This window comes from Bombina bombina, chromosome 10, assembly GCF_027579735.1.
Source record: "Bombina bombina isolate aBomBom1 chromosome 10, aBomBom1.pri, whole genome shotgun sequence".
Lineage (NCBI taxonomy): Eukaryota > Metazoa > Chordata > Amphibia > Anura > Bombinatoridae > Bombina > Bombina bombina.
In genome coordinates this window covers 150,245,833-150,266,771 of record NC_069508.1, presented here as the reverse complement: position 1 = coordinate 150,266,771, position 20,939 = coordinate 150,245,833, and the positions used below count along the sequence as shown (strand labels likewise).

General features: G+C 40.1%; 1 protein-coding gene across 1 annotated transcript in view; it reads right to left on the bottom strand.

Moving 5' to 3' along the window:
• LOC128640926 (UDP-N-acetylglucosamine/UDP-glucose/GDP-mannose transporter-like) overlaps positions 1–20,939 on the bottom strand; it is a 153,398-nt gene that overhangs the window by 22,770 nt on the left and 109,689 nt on the right. Inside the window, exon 8 of the mRNA XM_053693386.1 lies at positions 19,125–19,217. Coding sequence (XP_053549361.1) covers positions 19,125–19,217 — 93 coding nt within the window. The remainder of the gene's footprint in view (positions 1–19,124; positions 19,218–20,939) is intronic.

The following is a 20,939-nucleotide window of genomic DNA, read 5'->3' as shown; positions in this document are numbered from 1 at the left end:
TAGAATTCTTTGGATGTTGTTAGAGCTTTGAAATATTATGTTGAAGCTACTAAGTCTTTCCGAAAGACTTCTAGTCTATTTGTTATTTTTTCCGGTGCTAGAAAAGGCCAGAAAGCTTCTGCCATTTCTTTGGCATCTTGGTTGAAATCTTTAATTCATCTTGCCTATGTTGAGTCAGGTAAAACTCCGCCTCAGAGGATTACAGCTCATTCTACTAGGTCAGTTTCTACTTCCTGGGCGTTTAGGAATGAAGCTTCGGTTGATCAGATTTGCAAAGCAGCAACTTGGTCCTCTTTGCATACTTTTACTAAATTCTACCATTTTGATGTATTTTCTTCTTCTGAAGCAGTTTTTGAGGTAGAAAAGTACTTCAGGCAGCGGTTTCAGTTTGAATCTTCTGCTTATGTTTTTCATTAAACTTTATTTTGGGTGTGGATTATTTTCAGCAGGAATTGGCTGTCTTTATTTTATCCCTCCCTCTCTAGTGACTCTTGTGTGGAAAGATCCACATCTTGGGTAATCATTATCCCATACGTCACTAGCTCATGGACTCTTGCTAATTACATGAAAGAAAACATAATTTATGTAAGAACTTACCTGATAAATTCATTTCTTTCATATTAGCAAGAGTCCATGAGGCCCGCCCTTTTTTTGTGGTGGTTATGATTTTGTATAAAGCACAATTATTCCAATTCCTTATTTTATATGCTTTCACACTTTTTTATCACCCCACTTCTTGGCTATTCGTTAAACTGAATTGTGGGTGTGGTGAGGGGTGTATTTATAGGCATTTTGAGGTTTGGGAAACTTTGCCCCTCCTGGTAGGAATGTATATCCCATACGTCACTAGCTCATGGACTCTTGCTAATATGAAAGAAATTAATTTATCAGGTAAGTTCTTACATAAATTATGTTATTTCAATAATAGGAATGAACCTAAAATAGCCATTTCCAACGCAGTTAAAGGGACATGAAACCTAAAACATTTATTTCATGATTCAGATAGAGAATACAAATTTTAAAAAGTTTCCAATTGACTTATATCAAATTTGCTTTGTTCTCTTGTAATTCCTTGTTGAAGAGATAGCTATATGGGCAGCATGCACATGTCTGTAGTACTACATGACAGGAAATAGTGCTGCAATCTAGTGCTCTTGCTAATTTATAACACTGCAATATTATATGGCAGCACTCCTGAACTTATCTTTTGTTAAGAAGCAGTAAAGGTAACCGGAAAACAAAGAAAATTTGATGATAGAAGTAAACTGGAACATTGTTTAAAATGGTATTTTTATCTGAATTGTGAACGAAAATGTTTGGGTTTTATGTCCCTTTAATACTATCTATACAGTCATGTGAAAAAGAAAGTACACCCTCTTTAAATTCTATGGTTTTATATATCAGGATATAATAATCATCATCTGGTCCTTAGCAGTTCTTAAAATTAGGTAAATACAACCTCAGATGAACACCACCACCACCAGCACATGACATTACACAGTGTCATGATTTATTCAACAAAAATAAAGCCAAAATAGAGAAAAACTAAGTGCACCCTTACTGCTTCCATAGCCAGGTGCTGCTAATCAAATGCCCTTGATTAATTGATCATCAGCAAGTGTGACCACCTCTATAAAAGCTGAAGTTTTAGCAGTTTGCTGGTCTGGACCATTCAGGTGTGCGTTAACACAATGCCAAGGAGGAAAGACATCAGAAATGATCTTAGAGAAGCAATTATTGCTGCCCATCAATCTGGGTTATAAGCAGGGCCAGATTGGGCTGCCAGCAAAGCGGGAAAAATCCCGGTGGGCCGGTGGCCACCCTGGCAGAGAGAGCACAGCACAGTGTGAGCAGATGAGGGAGCGGAGCAACCTGATTTTGTTAGCACACAGGCTCAAGCAAGCTTGCATAGTGAGGCTGCTCTGTTCCAATAGGCAATAGCACTGCCGGGAGGGGGGCACACTGGTGACATGTGAGCCTGCACAGCACACAGGCGACAAGGAGGGAGTTGAGCTGGAGGCCACGTGGGCCGGCACATAGGGAGCAGAAGTACCATAGAACTCAGAGTGTACTTTCTTTTTCACATGACTGTATATCTGTGTGAGAAAAATGTAGTACTTAGAGCAGATTTATAAAAGATGTGTGAGCAAAGGTGAATTCATTAGTAGCTTCAGTCTCCATCAAAAAGGAATAAGCATTGGGAGAGACTGCTTTAAATTTTTATGTATACTTATTAACCCCTTAAAGGGACAGTATACACATTTTCATATAACTGCATGCAAGACACTACTATAAAGAATAAGATGCACAGATACTGATATAAAAATCCAGTATAAAACTGTTTAAAAACTTACTTAGAAGCTCTCAGTTTAGCTTTGTTGAAAAGGTAGCTGGAAAGCCCACTGCAAGTGGCAAATAAGACACTCCCCCCTCCCCCTTCTTTTGCATATGAAAAGACCCTTTACACAAACAGGAGCAAGCTGGAGAAGGTAGCCGACGGTATTCACATAAAACTTTGGGGCTTGGTTAGGAGTCTGAAAATCAGAGCAATGTTATTTAAAAATAAGCAAAACTAAACTTTTTTTTAAAAAAAAAACTTCATGGGCTATATAAATAGATCTACAAAACATTTCTGCAAAGAAAAAAAATGAGTGAACAATGTCCCTTTAATAGTCCAAGTTTGGAAAGCAAACAAAAGGTGGAGACAGGAAGTCACATGATCATCGCTGTGATCACGTGACTCCAATCAGTGGTGATTGGCTCCTGGGGGTTGCTCGACATGTGCCCCAGTTGGATCCACCAGAGTTTCTACAAAGAGGGTAGCAGGACACCGCAAAAGTTAGGATGTTCCATGTTTTAAAGGCATTAAAGCCCAGCGCTTATAGGATGGCATGGAAAGTCCTAACGGTGTCTAGGGGTTAAACTAGCATTCTAGATTATAAAAAAATTAGGAGCAAGCTCTTCACACGCTAGTGGTCTTATTTATTTTATAAAATATTTTTCCCCTCCAAGAAGAATATACAATCAAACAGTAATAAACTAAAACCCTTTTAATTAAAGAGTGCAAGAGATAATAGTGTAAGTAATACATAGTTTCTACTACCATGTGCAAATAGCAACATGACACAGAAAATCCCTACACTGACCCACATCATGCTGCTATTTGCATATGGTATTAGAAATTATGTTTCATTTAAAATGGGACAAGACTTAGCCAAACACAGGAGGAAAGGGATTTGGGAGTAGTAATAGATAACAAGCTAAAGATGGGTGCACAATGCAGGGCAGCGGCTTCAAAGGCTAATAAGATACTAGCATGTATTAAAAGAGGTATTGATTCAATGAGGAAAGCATAATTCTGTCATTATATAAAGCCCTGGTAAGACCTCACTTTGAGTTTGGAGTGCAGTTCTGGGGACCAATTGCTAAAAAACAGAATTTATGTTTACCTGATAAATTACTTTCTCCAACGGTGTGTCCGGTCCACGGCGTCATCCTTACTTGTGGGATATTCTCTTCCCCAACAGGAAATGGCAAAGAGCCCAGCAAAGCTGGTCACATGATCCCTCCTAGGCTCCGCCTACCCCAGTCATTCGACCGACGTTAAGGAGGAATATTTGCATAGGAGAAACCATATGGTACCGTGGTGACTGTAGTTAAAGAAAATAAATTATCAGACCTGATTAAAAAAACCAGGGCGGGCCGTGGACCGGACACACCGTTGGAGAAAGTAATTTATCAGGTAAACATAAATTCTGTTTTCTCCAACATAGGTGTGTCCGGTCCACGGCGTCATCCTTACTTGTGGGAACCAATACCAAAGCTTTAGGACACGGATGAAGGGAGGGAGCAAATCAGGTCACCTAAATGGAAGGCACCACGGTTTGCAAAACCTTTCTCCCAAAAATAGCCTCAGAAGAAGCAAAAATATCAAACTTGTAAAATTTGGTAAAAGTGTGCAGTGAAGACCAAGTCGCTGCCCTACATATCTGATCAACAGAAGCCTCGTTCTTGAAGGCCCATGTGGAAGCCACAGCCCTAGTGGAATGAGCTGTGATTCTTTCGGGAGGCTGCCGTCCGGCAGTCTCGTAAGCCAATCTGATGATGCTTTTAATCCAAAAAGAGAGAGAGGTAGAAGTTGCTTTTTGACCTCTCCTTTTACCGGAATAGACAACAAACAAGGAAGATGTTTGTCTAAAATCCTTTGTAGCTTCTAAATAGAATTTTAGAGCGCGAACAACATCCAAATTGTGCAACAAACGTTCCTTCTTTGAAACTGGTTTCGGACACAGAGAAGGTACGATAATCTCCTGGTTAATGTTTTTGTTAGAAACAACTTTTGGAAGAAAACCAGGTTTAGTACGTAAAACCACCTTATCTGCATGGAACACCAGATAAGGAGGAGAACACTGCAGAGCAGATAATTCTGAAACTCTTCTAGCAGAAGAAATTGCAACTAAAAACAAAACTTTCCAAGATAATAACTTAATATCAACGGAATGTAAGGGTTCAAACGGAACCCCCTGAAGAACTGAAAGAACTAAATTGAGACTCCAAGGAGGAGTCAAAGGTTTGTAAACAGGCTTAATTCTAACCAGAGCCTGAACAAAGGCTTGAACATCTGGCACAGCTGCCAGCTTTTTGTGAAGTAACACAGACAAGGCAGAAATCTGTCCCTTCAGGGAACTTGCAGATAATCCTTTTTCCAATCCTTCTTGAAGGAAGGATAGAATCTTAGGAATCTTAACCTTGTCCCAAGGGAATCCTTTAGATTCACACCAACAGATATATTTTTTCCAAATTTTGTGGTAAATCTTTCTAGTTACAGGCTTTCTGGCCTGAACAAGAGTATCGATAACAGAATCTGAGAACCCTCGCTTCGATAAGATCAAGCGTTCAATCTCCAAGCAGTCAGCTGGAGTGAAACCAGGTTCGGATGTTCGAACGGACCCTGAACAAGAAGGTCTCGTCTCAAAGGTAGCTTCCAAGGTGGAGCCGATGACATATTCACCAGATCTGCATACCAAGTCCTGCGTGGCCACGCAGGAGCTATCAAGATCACCGACGCCCTCTCCTGATTGATCCTGGCTACCAGCCTGGGGATGAGAGGAAACGGCGGGAACACATAAGCTAGTTTGAAGGTCCAAGGTGCTACTAGTGCATCCACTAGAGCCGCCTTGGGATCCCTGGATCTGGACCCGTAGCAAGGAACTTTGAAGTTCTGACGAGAGGCCATCAGATCCATGTCTGGAATGCCCCACAGCTGAGTGACTTGGGCAAAGATTTCCGGATGGAGTTCCCACTCCCCCGGATGCAATGTCTGACGACTCAGAAAATCCGCTTCCCAATTTTCCACTCCTGGGATGTGGATAGCGGACAGGTGGCAGGAGTGAGACTCCGCCCATAGAATGATTTTGGTCACTTCTTCCATCGCTAGGGAACTCCTTGTTCCCCCCTGATGGTTGATGTACGCAACAGTTGTCATGTTGTCTGATTGAAACCGTATGAACTTGGCCCTCGCTAGCTGAGGCCAAGCCTTGAGAGCATTGAATATCGCTCTCAGTTCCAGAATATTTATCGGTAGAAGAGATTCTTCCCGAGGCCAAAGACCCTGAGCTTTCAGGGATCCCCAGACCGCGCCCCAGCCCATCAGACTGGCGTCGGTCGTGACAATGACCTACTCTGGTCTGCGGAATGTCATCCCTTGTGACAGGTTGTCCAGGGACAGCCACCAACGGAGTGAGTCTCTGGTCCTCTGATTAACTTGTATCTTCGGAGACAAGTCTGTATAATCCCCATTCCACTGACTGAGCATGCACAGTTGTAATGGTCTTAGATGAATGCGCGCAAAAGGAACTATGTCCATTGCCGCTACCATCAACCCGATCACTTCCATGCACTGAGCTATGGAAGGAAGAGGAACGGAATGAAGTATCCGACAAGAGTCTAGAAGCTTTGTTTTTCTGGCCTCTGTCAGAAATATCCTCATTTCTAAGGAGTCTATTATTGTTCCCAAGAAGGGAACCCTTGTTGACGGAGATAGAGAACTCTTTTCCACGTTCACTTTCCATCCGTGAGATCTGAGAAAGGCCAGGACTATGTCCGTGTGAGCCTTTGCTTGAGGAAGGGACGACGCTTGAATCAGAATGTCGTCCAAATAAGGTACTACAGCAACGCCCCTTGGTCTTAGCACAGCTAGAAGGGACCCTAGTACCTTTGTGAAAATCCTTGGAGCAGTGGCTAATCCGAAAGGAAGCGCCACGAACTGGTAATGCTTGTCCAGGAATGCGAACCTTAGGAACCGATGATGTTCCTTGTGGATAGGAATATGTAGATACGCATCCTTTAAATCCACCGTGGTCATGAATTGACCTTCCTGGATGGAAGGAAGAATAGTTCGAATGGTTTCCATCTTGAACGATGGAACCTTGAGAAACTTGTTTAAGATCTTGAGATCTAAGATTGGTCTGAACGTTCCCTCTTTTTTGGGAACTATGAACAGATTGGAGTAGAACCCCATCCCTTGTTCTGTTAATGGAACAGGATGAATCACTCCCATTTTTAACAGGTCTTCTACACAATGTAAGAATGCCTGTCTTTTTATGTGGTCTGAAGACAACTGAGACCTGTGGAACCTCCCCCTTGGGGGAAGCCCCTTGAATTCCAGAAGATAACCTTGGGAGACTATTTCTAGCGCCCAAGGATCCAGAACATCTCTTGCCCAAGCCTGAGCGAAGAGAGAGAGTCTGCCCCCCACCAGATCCGGTCCCGGATCGGGGGCCAACATTTCATGCTGTCTTGGTAGCAGTGGCAGGTTTCTTGGCCTGCTTTCCCTTGTTCCAGCCTTGCATTGGTCTCCAAGCTGGCTTGGCTTGAGAAGTATTACCCTCTTGCTTAGAGGACGTAGCACTTTGGGCTGGTCCGTTTCTACGAAAGGGACGAAAATTAGGTTTATTTTTTGCCTTGAAAGGCCGATCCTGAGGAAGGGCGTGGCCCTTACCCCCAGTGATATCAGAGATAATCTCTTTCAAGTCAGGGCCAAACAGCGTTTTCCCCTTGAAAGGAATGTTAAGTAGCTTGTTCTTGGAAGACGCATCAGCCGACCAAGATTTCAACCAAAGCGCTCTGCGCGCCACAATAGCAAACCCAGAATTCTTAGCCGCTAACCTAGCCAATTGCAAAGTGGCGTCTAGGGTAAAAGAATTAGCCAATTTGAGAGCATTGATTCTGTCCATAATCTCCTCATAAGGAGGAGAATCACTATCGACCGCCTTTATCAGCTCATCGAACCAGAAACATGCGGCTGTAGCGACAGGGACAACGCATGAAATTGGTTGTAGAAGGTAACCCTGCTGAACAAACATCTTTTTAAGCAAACCTTCTAATTTTTTATCCATAGGATCTTTGAAAGCACAACTATCCTCTATGGGTATAGTGGTGCGTTTGTTTAAAGTGGAAACCGCTCCCTCGACCTTGGGGACTGTCTGCCATAAGTCCTTTCTGGGGTCGACCATAGGAAACAATTTTTTAAATATGGGGGGAGGGCGAAAGGAATACCGGGCCTTTCCCATTCTTTATTAACAATGTCCGCCACCCGCTTGGGTATAGGAAAAGCTTTTGGGAGCCCCGGCACCTCTAGGAACTTGTCCATTTTACATAGTTTCTCTGGGATGACCAACTTGTCACAATCATCCAGAGTGGATAATACCTCCTTAAGCAGAATGCGGAGATGTTCCAACTTAAATTTAAATGTAATCACATCAGGTTCAGCATGTTGAGAAATGTTCCCTGAATCAGTAATTTCTCCCTCAGACAAAACCTCCCTGGCCCCATCAGACTGGGTTAGGGGCCCTTCAGAAACATTATTATCAGCGTCGTCATGCTCTTCAGTATCTAAAACAGAGCAGTCGCGCTTACGCTGATAAGTGTTCATTTTGGCTAAAATGTTTTTGACAGAATTATCCATTACAGCCGTTAATTGTTGCATAGTAAGGAGTATTGGCGCGCTAGATGTACTAGGGGCCTCCTGAGTGGGCAAGACTCGTGTAGACGAAGGAGGGAATGATGCAGTACCATGCTTACTCCCCTCACTTGAGGAATCATCTTGGGCATCATTGTCATTGTCACATAAATCACATTTATTTAAATGAATAGGAATTCTGGCTTCCCCACATTCAGAACACAGTCTATCTGGTAGTTCAGACATGTTAAACAGGCATAAACTTGATAACAAAGTACAAAAAACGTTTTAAAATAAAACCGTTACTGTCACTTTAAATTTTAAACTGAACACACTTTATTACTGCAATTGCGAAAAAACATGAAGGAATTGTTCAAAATTCACCAAATTTTCACCACAGTGTCTTAAAGCCTTAAAAGTATTGCACACCAAATTTGGAAGCTTTAACCCTTAAAATAACGGAACCGGAGCCGTTTTGAACTTTAACCCCTTTACAGTCCCTGGTATCTGCTTTGCTGAGACCCAACCAAGCCCAAAGGGGAATACGATACCAAATGACGCCTTCAGAAAGTCTTTTCTAAGTATCAGAGCTCCTCTCACATGCGACTGCATGCCATGCCTCTCAAAAACAAGTGCGCAACACCGGCGCGAAAATGAGGCTCTGCCTATGCTTTGGGAAAGCCCCTAAAGAATAAGGTGTCTAAAACAGTGCCTGCCGATATTATTATATCAAAATACCCAAATAAAATGATTCCTCAAGGCTAAATATGTGTTAATAATGAATCGATTTAGCCCAGAAAAAGTCTACAGTCTTAATAAGCCCTTGTGAAGCCCTTATTTACGATCGTAATAAACATGGCTTACCGGATCCCATAGGGAAAATGACAGCTTCCAGCATTACATCGTCTTGTTAGAATGTGTCATACCTCAAGCAGCAAGAGACTGCTCACTGTTCCCCCAACTGAAGTTAATTGCTCTCAACAGTCCTGTGTGGAACAGCCATGGATTTTAGTGACGGTTGCTAAAATCATTTTCCTCATACAAACAGAAATCTTCATCTCTTTTCTGTTTCTGAGTAAATAGTACATACCAGCACTATTTCAAAATAACAAACTCTTGATTGAATAATAAAAACTACAGTTAAACACTAAAAAACTCTAAGCCATCTCCGTGGAGATGTTGCCTGTACAACGGCAAAGAGAATGACTGGGGTAGGCGGAGCCTAGGAGGGATCATGTGACCAGCTTTGCTGGGCTCTTTGCCATTTCCTGTTGGGGAAGAGAATATCCCACAAGTAAGGATGACGCCGTGGACCGGACACACCTATGTTGGAGAAAAGATATTGCAGAACTAGAAAAAGTTCAGAGAAGGGCCACAAAGCTAATAAGGGGATTGGAGAAATTAACCTATGAGGAGAGGCTAGCCAAACTGGGTCTGTTTTCTTTAGAAAAAAGGCGCTTGAGAGGTGACATGATTGCTTTATATAAATATATTCAAGGCCCATATACAGAGATGGCAGAAGCTCTGTTTATTCCAAGAAAATTGTTTCTGACAAGAGGTCATAATTTAAGGTTGGAGGAAAGGAGATTTAATCTCCTGCAACGGAAACGTTTTTTCACTGTAAGAGCAATAAAATTGTGGAACTCATTACCAAAGGAGGTAGTGAATGCCAATACCATAGATACATTTAAAAATAGTCTGGATAAATTTCTGTATATAAACAAAATTTATGGATATGATTGCTAGTATTAAATGGGTCACATTTTAATGGGGTTATTTAAGCTTAACTGGAGCTTTTTGTAAGTATTTTAGATTTGTATAGGTTGAACTCGATGGACTTCAGTCTTTTTTCAACCTTAGCTACTATGTTACTATTTGCACGCTCTTACACTCTTAGTAAAATGGTTTCATGATGTCCCGAATTAGTAGCCATTGAATGTGGGCCTTAGCATTTTCAAAGGGTCATCTTTGAAAAAGTGAAGGTGAAATGCGTCAGATGAGGCTGAGGGGTCAGTGAATAGGATTATGATACAGGACTGGTCTTGATTATGCAAAAAAAAAAAGTATGTTTCAACCTCAAACATTTTGCCGGTAATGATTTGGATATATACAATATTGTACCTCAATAAATGAAGAAAGAAAATTAGCATTTTTTACTTTCAATCCCTATAGCCAGATTGAGTAACCATTTGTGTGTATTTTGGAAAACAAGTTTGATCGTTTTCCCATTTTTGCTTTCAGAGACAAAAGAAAAAAAAAACCTTTAATGTTGTGAAATGTGTTATTGTCTTAATCTTATTTTACAACTTCCCTATTCTACATAGCAGTTGGTGAAGGTTATCACAAAATAGTCTGTTGTCACTTTTAAGCTTATCTCGTGCTGTTTGTCATGTTCTTTATTTAGCGCATAGTGCCAGCAGCCGAACACAGAACCAAAAGGGCATTTCAAAGCCTATAAATAATGTCCTTGTTCTATAAATGATAAAATTCTGTCTGCCATATGGTCTTACAGATACAGAACAGGTTTGTTGCAGGTACACATTAAAGTGCCATAAAACATTTTGAGTTATGCGCATATTCTAAAAGGGTCAACTGAGGTATAACAGTGTGTGTGGGGGGAGGAAATTTAAGCTTACCTGATAAATTGATTTCTTCTACGATACGACAAGTCCACGGATTTCATCCTTACTTGTGGGATATTATCCTCCTGCTAACAGGAAGTGGCAAAGAGCACCACAGCAGAGCTGTATATATAGCTCCTCCCTTCCCTCCACCAAAGGTTTAGGAAGAGAAAGGAAAAGCTAAAGGTGCAGAGGTGAATGAAGTTGTAAAAAATAAAATATAATCCGTCTTAAAAATGACAGGGAGGGCCGTGGACTTGTCGTATCGTAGAAGAAATTAATTTATCAGGTAAGCATAAATTTCCTTTTCTTCTACAAGATACGACGAGTCCACGGATTTCATCCTTACTTGTGGGATACAATACCAAAGCTACAGGACACGGATGAAACGGGAGGGACAAGAAAGATACCTAAACGGAAGGCACCACTGCTTGAAGAACCTTTCTCCCCAAAACAGCCTCAGAAGAAGCAAAAGTATCAATTTGTAAAGTTTGGAAAAAGTATGCAGGGACGACCAAGTCACAGCCTTACAAATCTGTTCAACAGATGCATCGTTTTTAAAGGCCCATGTGGAAGCCACAGCCCTAGTAGAATGAGCCGTAATTCTTTCAGGAGGCTGCTGTCTAGCAGTCTCATATGCCAGGCGGATGATACTCCTCAGCCAAAAAGAAAGAGGTAACAGTAGCTTTCTGACCCCTACGCTTTCCAGAATAAACGATGAATAATGAAGATGATTGACGGAAATCCTTAGTCGCCTGTAAGTAAAACTTCAAGGCACAGACCTGGTCCAGGTTATGTAACAGACACTCCTTCTTAGAAGGATTAGGACACAAGGAAGGAACAACAATTTCCTGATTAATATTCTTATTTGAAACAACCTTAGGAAGAAATCCAGGTTTGGTACGCAAAACCACCTTATCAGAATGAAATATAAGATAAGGCGAATCACATTTTAATGCTGAAAGCTCAGAAACTCTTCGAGCAGAAGAAATAGCAACCAAAAACAAAACTTTCCAAGATAACAATTTAATATCTATGGAATGCATGGGTTCAAATGGAACCCCTTGAAGAACGCTAAGAACTAAATTCTAACTCCAAGGAGGAGAAATTGGTCTAAATACAGGCTTAATTCTGGATAGAGTCTGACAAAGACTGAACATCTGGCACATCTGCCAAACGTTTGTGAAGCAAAAAGAAAGAATCCTGGGAATCCTAACCTTACTCCATGAGTAGTCCTTGGATTCACACCAATAAAGATATTTACGCCATATCTTATGATAGATTTTTCTAGTGACAGGCTTATGAGCCTGTATCAAAGTATTGATGACCGAATCAGAGAATCCCTGCTTAGATAAAATCAAGCGTTCAATCTCCAAGCAGTCAGCTGCAGAGAATTTAAATTTGGATGTTGGAAAGGACCTTGAATGAGAAGGTCCTGTCTCAAAGGAAGTTTCCACGGTGGCAGAGAGGACATGTCCTCTAGATCCGCATACCAAGTCCTGCGTGGTCAGGATTACTGAAGCTCTCTCCTGTTTGATCCGAGCAATCACGCGAGGAAGGAGAGGAAACGGTGAAAACACATAAGTTAGGCTGAACGACCAAGGTACCGCCAAGGCATTTATCAGTTTGGCCCGAGGATCCCTCGACCTGGATCCATAACATGGAAGTTTGGCATTCTGACTAGATGCCATCAGATCTAATTCCGGTCTGCCCCATTGGCGAATCAATGAGGCAAACCCCTCCAGGTGGAGTTCCCACTCCCCCGGATGAAAAGTCTGACAACTTAGAAAATCCGCTTCCCAGTTCTCTACTCCCAGGATGTAGATTGCCGATAGATAGCAAGAGTGGGCCTCGGATTATCTTTGATACTTCTATCATCGCTAAGTAACTCCTTGTTCCCCCCTGATGATTGATATACGCCACAGTTGTGATATTGTCCAACTGGAATCTGATAAATTTGGCCGAAGCCAACTGAGGCCACACCTGAAGTGCATTGAATATTGCTCTCAGTTCCAGAATATTGATTGGAAGTAGAGACTCCACCTGAGCCCATACACCCTGAGCCTTCAGGGAACTCCAGACTGCACCCCAGCCCCAGATTTATCTGAGGAGATAGATTTGCATAGTCCCCATTCCACTGTCCGAGCATGCACAGCTGCAGTGGTCTGAGATGAAAGCGAGCAAACGGAACAATGTCCATTGCCGCTACCATTAACCCGATTACCTCCATACACTGAGCCACTGATGGCTGAGGAATGGACTGAAGTGCTCGGCAAGTATTTAGAATCTTTTATTGTCTGATCTCGGTCAGAAATATTTTCATATGTACCGAGTCAGAGTTCCCAAGAAGGGAACCCTTGTTCGTGGAACTAGTGAACTCTTTTCTATGTTCACCTTCCAAATATGAGTTCTCAGGAAAGACAACACTGTGTCCGTGTGAGATTTTATCAGATAAGTTGACGCCTGAATCAAAATATCGTCCAGATAAGGCGCCACTGCTATGCCCCGTGGTCTGAACCGCTAGAAGGGACCCTAGAACCTTTGTGAAGATTCTGGGTGCTGTGGCCAACCTGAAGGGAAGTCCCACGAACTGATAATGTTTATCCAGAAAGGCAAACCTTAGGAACGGATGATGAGCCTTGTGAATAGGGATATGAAGGTATGCATCCTTCAAATCCATGGTAGTCATATATTGACCCTCCTGGATCATTGGTAAGATTGTTCGTATAGTCTCCATCTTGAACGATGGGACTAGAAATTGGTTTAGACATTTGAGATCTAAAATTGGTCTGAAAGTTCCCTCTTTTTTGGGAACCATGAAAATATTTGAGTAAAACCCATGTCCCAGTTTTGGAATGGGACAAATTACTCCCATGGTATAGAGGTCTTTTACACAGCGTAAGAATGCCTCTCTTTTTATCTGGTCTACAGACAATCATGAAAGATGAAATCTCCCTCTTGGGAGAAAATCCTTGAATTCCAGTTGATACCCGTGGGTCACTATCTCCAATGCCCAGGGGTCCTGAACATCTCTTACCCAAGCCTGAGCAAAGAAAGAAAGTCTGCCCCTACTAGATCCGGTCCCAGATCAGGGGCCGCCCCTTCATGCTGTCTTAGTAGCAGCAGCGGGCTTCTTGGATCGTTTACCTTTATTCCAAGCCTGGTTGGGTCTCCAGACGGACTTGGATTGAGCAAAATTCCCCTCCTTTAAAATTTTGAAAGGAACGAAAATTATTTTGTTTACCCCTCATCTTAACAGACCTGTCCTGAGGTAGGGCATGGCCTTTACCTCCAGTAATGTCAGAAATGATTTCCTGCAATTCAGGCCCGAATAGGGTCTTACCCTTGAAAGGAATAGCTAAAAGCTTAGATTTTGATGACACATCAGCAGACCACGATTTGAGCCATAACGCTGTATGAGCTAAAATGACAAAGCCTGCATTTTTCGCCGCTAATTTAGCAATTTGAAAAGCGGCATCTGTAATAAAAGAATTAGCTAGCTTGAGAGCCTTAATTCTATCCAAAATGTCCTCTAATGGGGTCTCAACCTTCAGAGACTCTTCTAGAGCATCAAACCAAAAAGCTGCTGCAGTACTAACTGGAACAATGCAGGCTGTAGGTTGTAAAAGAAAACCCTGATGAATAAATAATTAAGACCCTCTAACTTATCCATAGGGGTCTTTGAAAGCACAACTGTCCTCGATAGGTATAGTTGTACGCTTAGCCAGGGTAGATATAGCTCCCTCTACTTTAGGGACAGACTGCCAAGAGTCCCGAATGGTGTCTGATATGGGAAACATTTTCTTAAAATTAGGAGGAGGAGAGAATGGTATACCTGGTCTATCCCATTCCTTTTTTACAATTTCCGAAATTCTTTCAGGAACCAGAAAAACGTCAGTGTAAGTAGGCACCTCTAGATATTTGTCCATCTTACACAACTTCTCTGGTGGTATCATAATAGGGTCACAATCATCCAGTCTCGCTAAAACCTCCCTAAGTAACAGGCGGAGGTGTTCAAGCTTAAATTTAAAGGACATGACGTCCGAATGTGTCTGAGGCAACATATTTCCGGATTCTTAAAATTCTCCCTCAGACAGCAATTCCCTGACCCCCAACTCAGTGCACTGTGAGGGTACATCGGAAATAGCCAATAAAGCATCAGAGGATTCAGTATTCACATTAATACCTGACCTACTACGTTTACCCTGTAACACTGGTAATTTAGATAATACCTCTGTAAGGGTAGTTGACATAACTGCAGCCATCTCCTGCAGAGTAAAAGAATTAGACGCACTAGAGGTACTTGGCGTCGCTTGTGTGGGCGTTAAAGGTTGTGACACTTCGAGAGAATTGGATGGCATATCCTGGTTCTCTTCAGACTGAGAATCATCCTTAGGCACACTTTTTTTACCTAAAATATGCTTTTTACATTGTAAGGCCCTTTCAGTACAAGGAGGTACACAACGTAAGAGGGGGTTCCACAATGGCTTCTAAACACATAGAGCAATTAGTATCCTCAATGTCAGACATGTTGAACAGACTAGCAATAACCACAATAGTCGTTAAACACTATTGATTTAAACAATTTTTTTTAAAAAAAAAGTGTACTGCGCCTTTAAGAGATAAAAAAAAGCGCACAATTTTTCAAAAACTGCCTAAAAACGTTAATTAACGCTTTAAAATTAACTACACATAATCAATAGTGCCAAAAATTATTGAACCCCAAGAGCAAGGGGAGAAATTAACCTCTAAATGATATTTATAGACAAAAATATGTTTGATTTGAAAAAATAACCTACCTGCCCACAGGGTACTGCAAAATGACTCTACAATGATCCGGATAACAGAACACCAGTTCAGGCCCAACCGGAGCTAATGCCTGCTGCCTTCTCAGCCAGAGTAAAGTGCGCGTCTGAGCGCATGAAAATAGGCCCCGCCCATCATGGACGACGATCGCATAAGACTGTACAACTACATGGGAAGCGGTTTAGTAATAAAGCCATGTGGATTTTGTTTACCCCTAAGCACAACACAAATATACAGCCATACTGATTATTTGATCTCACAAATAAAAACAGTTAAGCTGCCTCTCCCAGTGTCCCTTTATATTGCTGCTTTTAAGCCCTTTATAAATGCTTAGCCCAGTACTATGTCAACAAAATAAAATAAACACAGGTTTTTCAGTAATACCCTTTGTTTACAGGTCTACTGCTTACCCCTTCCCTTGCAGGGAAAAAATGTCAGCCAGTTCTGATATACAAAGTCTCCTCAGAAATAAAGGACTGAACATACCTCAATACTGCTTGTAGCATGAAACCGTTCTCCACACTGAAGATTTCTCTTGCACTACCTTCAGAAACTCTGTGGGAACCAATATGGATCTTAGTTACATCTGCTAAGATCATCAACCTCAGGGCAGAAATCTTCTCCATATCCCCCTGAGGAAAATAGTACTCACCGGTACCATTTAAAAATAAAAAGCTTCTTAATTGAAGAAACTAAAACTAACACCTCACTTTACCTCTTACTATTACTAACACAGGCAAAGAGAACGACTGGGGGTGGAGGGAAGGGAGGAGCTATATATACAGCTCTGCTGTGGTGCTCTTTGCCACTTATTGTTAGCAGGAGGTCAATATCCCACAAGGATGAAATCCGTGGACTCGTCATATCTTTGTAAAAGAAATGTATGCAGATCTTTTGAATGCATTTATGTAGTAAAATGTCTATGTAAAAACAAGACTTGAGGATCCCCCAATGAGCAATAAAAAGTTGGATGGAAAAAAATGCTGAAGCATTTTACAGCCAGTGTGTACTAGCAACTGATGAATACTGGCAAAGAAAAAATTTTTAAAAAAAAAGTTATCTGGAAACCTAACATTAAAGGGATATGAAACCCAATTTTTCTTCCATGAATCCAATAGTGACCAAAAAAATAAATACTATCAATTGACTTTATTCTCTTGGTATACTTTGTTGAAGAAACAAAAGCATATCTAAGTAGGCTCAGGAGCACTATGTGGCAGCAGTTTAGCACGGGTGCTTTTTAACAATGTTATTCTTTGTGTGTAAACTGCTGCCATTTAGTGTTCAAAAAGTATTCTTGCACATCTGTTTTACTGTTCAGTAAACACATGCATGCTACCTAACTAGTTATGGTCTTCAACAAAGCACACCATGATATCAACGTAAAATTTGAGAACAGAGCTGAATTTGATTTTTTTTTTATTCTATGCTCTATCATGTAAGAAAAAAATAATAATTTCATGCCCTTTTAAGAACTTGCAATATGATTAATTACAAGAGGGATTAAATAATTTTAAGAAGTAAAAAAGGAGATTGCAGATTTTTTTTTTAATAAGAATTTGGTTTGTTTCTAAATCTGTTTTAAAGTAAATACGAGAGAACATATTTCAAAATGCAGGCTACAGACAAGGCACGTTTCATATGACCATAAAAAAAACTAAAAAAACCAAACACGTTACGAGCAACTTATTTCCACACACTGTACACAGTCTCCAGTGACCTAGACAATGTGCACATTCTACTTGAAGTTTCCTGGCTGTGAATGAACAGGGAGTACTTTACGTAAAGGTAATCCAGCTGGCATGGGCCAGTCTCAAGGGCATACACAGTTTGCTTTCTGCTCTGCTACATGTTCGTAGTTAAGGAGTCTACACACAAGCTCTGTGTGAAACGCCAAGGAGAAACCAAATGATAGCATTCATTACCAAGAGCGCAGGTTAACCGTTTGTGAATTGAAGGAATGCATAAATTGTACAATTTCATTGTAGTTTTGATTAATTTGGGTAAGGGGTTCTGTCCCTTTTTCAATCAAACAATTTAACTTCCCTTTAAACAATTTACTATTTGAGATAATTTTTAATAATGCAAAGTACAACAGAAACCTTGCACAATACTTTCAGGATTCATTTTGTCAATTTCCTGGAATTTAACTCTAAAGAAACTGCAGACTTCACCAGCTGTTACATATAAATTCCTAACTGGCCTCAGAGATTATAAGATAACACTTTGCTATCAAAATGATAGTGGCGAAACAGGACTGGCTCCTCCATATAAAGATAGCGGTAGGGGAAGTTTTTCCTGCAATTGTTTTTCAATGGTCAAACAGGTGTTAGTGCATTTAGAAAGTGTTCACAGTATGCCAATCTACAGCAAGACTACACAAAAATCCTGCAATTACAGTGGGTTTTATGTCCCTTTAAGCTTTGGCCGTAAGTCCATGTCATGCTTGCACTAATTTGGAGAACAAATAAAAAAATCACAAAAAGCATGCATTTAAACTACATTAGTGCTTAAAGGGATAGTCTAGTCAAAATGAACTTTCGTGATTCAGAAAGAGCAACAATTTTAAGCAACTTTATGATTTACTCCCATTATTTTTTCTTCGTTCTCTTGGTATCTATTTTAAAAAGCAATAATGTAAGCTTAGAAGTCAGCCCATTTTTAGCTCAGCACCTGGGTAGCGCTTGCCGATTGGTGTCTAAATTTAACCACCAATCATCAAGCACTACCACGGTGCTGAACCAAAAATGGTCTGGCTCCTAAGCTTACATTATTGCTTTTTAAAATAGATACCAAGAGAACGAAGAAAAAATAATAGGAGTAAATTATAACTTAGCTTAAAATTCCTGCTCTATATAAATCATGAAAGTTTAATTTTGACTAGACTTTACCTTTAAAAAAGGGACAGTAAACACCTTGTAATGTCAAGGCATTTATGTTATGTTGCTATGTCATAGCCTATCAGCAAAGTCAACATTTCTAAAACAATTAAACATCCCTTTTACTGCAGTTATTTTTCAATAGCCAAACTTCACCCATCATTTGCCTGATTTCGAGGAGACAATCTGGGCTTTAGTTATCTAATAAAAGCAAATTAGGGACAGATATGTAGCAGAGTTAGCCTTGAAAAGCAAGCAGGTGCATTTTAAGTTCTTAGAATTAAAAATGTCTACATTTTCTGAGCAATATTACATGAAATGGGGCAAAATAAATAATGAAACTATATTGCCAAGTTATTTCATTATGTATAACTGATCATTTTAATCTCAATGTGTTTACTGTCCCTTTAAGAGTAATAAGTTTAGTGAAATGCTGTTCCTTACTAAATTAAAAAAACAGACTCAAGTTAAAATGAGTGGTCTCATTAAAAACGACCAAAGCACAATAGTTTCTTTTAGATTTTATTTAATTGTCTATGAATGCCCTTCAATCCTACAGAGGACAGAAGTGCACTGAACATTCTACTGCAAAGAGCGGGAACTAATTTTTATCTGTCGCTAACCGGACACAGGAAAGGAGATAAGCTAAATGTGCTCAAGGGGTGTGTCCCTGGTAATAAAGCTCTCAAGCTTTAATAATAAAATTACATTTTTCTGCACGTTTGCTTTAATTCAGATGTAGGTCAGCAACTGACCACAGCATAGCAAAGTATTATGCATAGATAAAAATGCATTTAATCTCAATATAAGCATTGCTTTCTATAATGTCAACGTTCCTGGCTCCCTCTCTGTTCTCACCTTATGGAGGTCTCCAGTGATGTACGCAATGGCAAGTGTAGGAAAAATCATGAACAATGCATTGTAATACAGAACACCATATTTCCCAAGTTCCTAAAAAAAAAAAAAAATGTTCATAAATACTAAGAAGCAACAGGAGAGAATTTTTAATAAAACATTAGGACTGAAAAACATTTAAAGGGACAGGTTAGTCAAACTTAAACTTTCATAATTCAGATAGAGCATGTAATTTTAAACAACTTTCCAATTTACTTGTATCAAATTTGCTTTGTTCTCTTGGTATTCTTAGTTGAAAGCTAAATCTAAGTAGGCTCATATGCCAATTTCGAAACCGCCTCTTGAAGGCCGCCTCTTATCTGAATGCATTTCACAGTTGTTGACAGCTAGAGGGTGTTTGTTCATGTGTGCCATATAGATAACATTTTGCGCATGGAGTTACTTATGAGAGGACACCGATTGGCTAAAATGCATTTGTCAAAAGAACTGAAATAAGGGGGCAGTCGGCAGAGGCTTAGATACAAGGTAATCAGAGGTAAAAAGTATATTAAAAAGGGACAGTCAAGTCCAAAAAACACTTTCATGATTTAAATAGGGATAGTCATTTTAAACAACTTTCCAATTCACTTTTATCAGCAATTTTACTTTGTTCTCTTGGTATTCATAGTTGGAAGCTAAACCTAGGAGGTTCATATGCTAATTTCTTTGACCTGGGCTGAAAGACTGCCTCTAATCTGAATACATTTTGAACACTAGAGGGCATTAGTTCATGTGTTTCATATAGATAACATTGAGCTCATGCACGTGAAGTTACTCTGGAGTGAGCACTGATTGGCTAAAATGCAAGTCTGTCAAAAAAACTGAAATAAGGGGGCAGTTTGCAGAGGCTTAGATACAAGGTAATCAGAGGTCAAAAGTATTTCTATAACAGAATTGGTTATGCAAAACTGGGGAATTGGTAATAAAATGATTATCTATCTTTTTAAACAAAAATTCTGGTGTTGACTGTCCCTTTAACACAGCTGTTGGTTATGCAAAACTGGGAAATGGGTAATAGAGGGATTATCTATCTTTATAAACAATAAAAATTCTGGAGTAGACTGTCCCTTTAATATCCTGAATAATGAACACACAAAAAAAGTATATTAAAAAAATAATTTGAATACAGTTTGTGCCTTTTTGGACAAATCTATTGCTGTTATTTTTGTACATTCTTCTCATCTTTATTCCACTTTGCAATTAGGAAGTGAATCCCAAATAGTGTTGCAAAATTGCATTTTTTGGGTTTCCCTCTCTTGCATTTTCTTATCGCTACCATTATCAATAAGGCTAATGGTTATATTTATTCCCAGCCTTGATGGGTGCCTGGACAAAGTTAGGTCATATTATACGTCTGTGGATGTCAGTTCTTTTTGGTCATGGATAAAAGCTTAAAGGGACATTGTACACTAGATTTTTCTTTGCATATGATCCATTTATATAGCCTATAGCCTTTTTTTTCTGGATAGTTTTTATTATTTTTAACCTCTTAAGGACCGGGCATTTTAGACAAAAACTTCCCCAAAATTCTACGTATTTTTAGCATTTTTTTATATTAACCTATTAAAACTATTTATTTTTTTTTGTAGACAACCCAAAGTATTGATCTAGGCCCATTTTGGTATATTTCATGCCACCATTTCCCCGCCAAAAACGATCAAATAAAACATTTTTCTTTCACTTTTTCACAATTTTAGGTATCTCACTGAAATAATTTACAAACAGCTTGTGCAATTATGACACAAATGCTTGTAAATCCTTCTCTGGGATCCCCTTTGT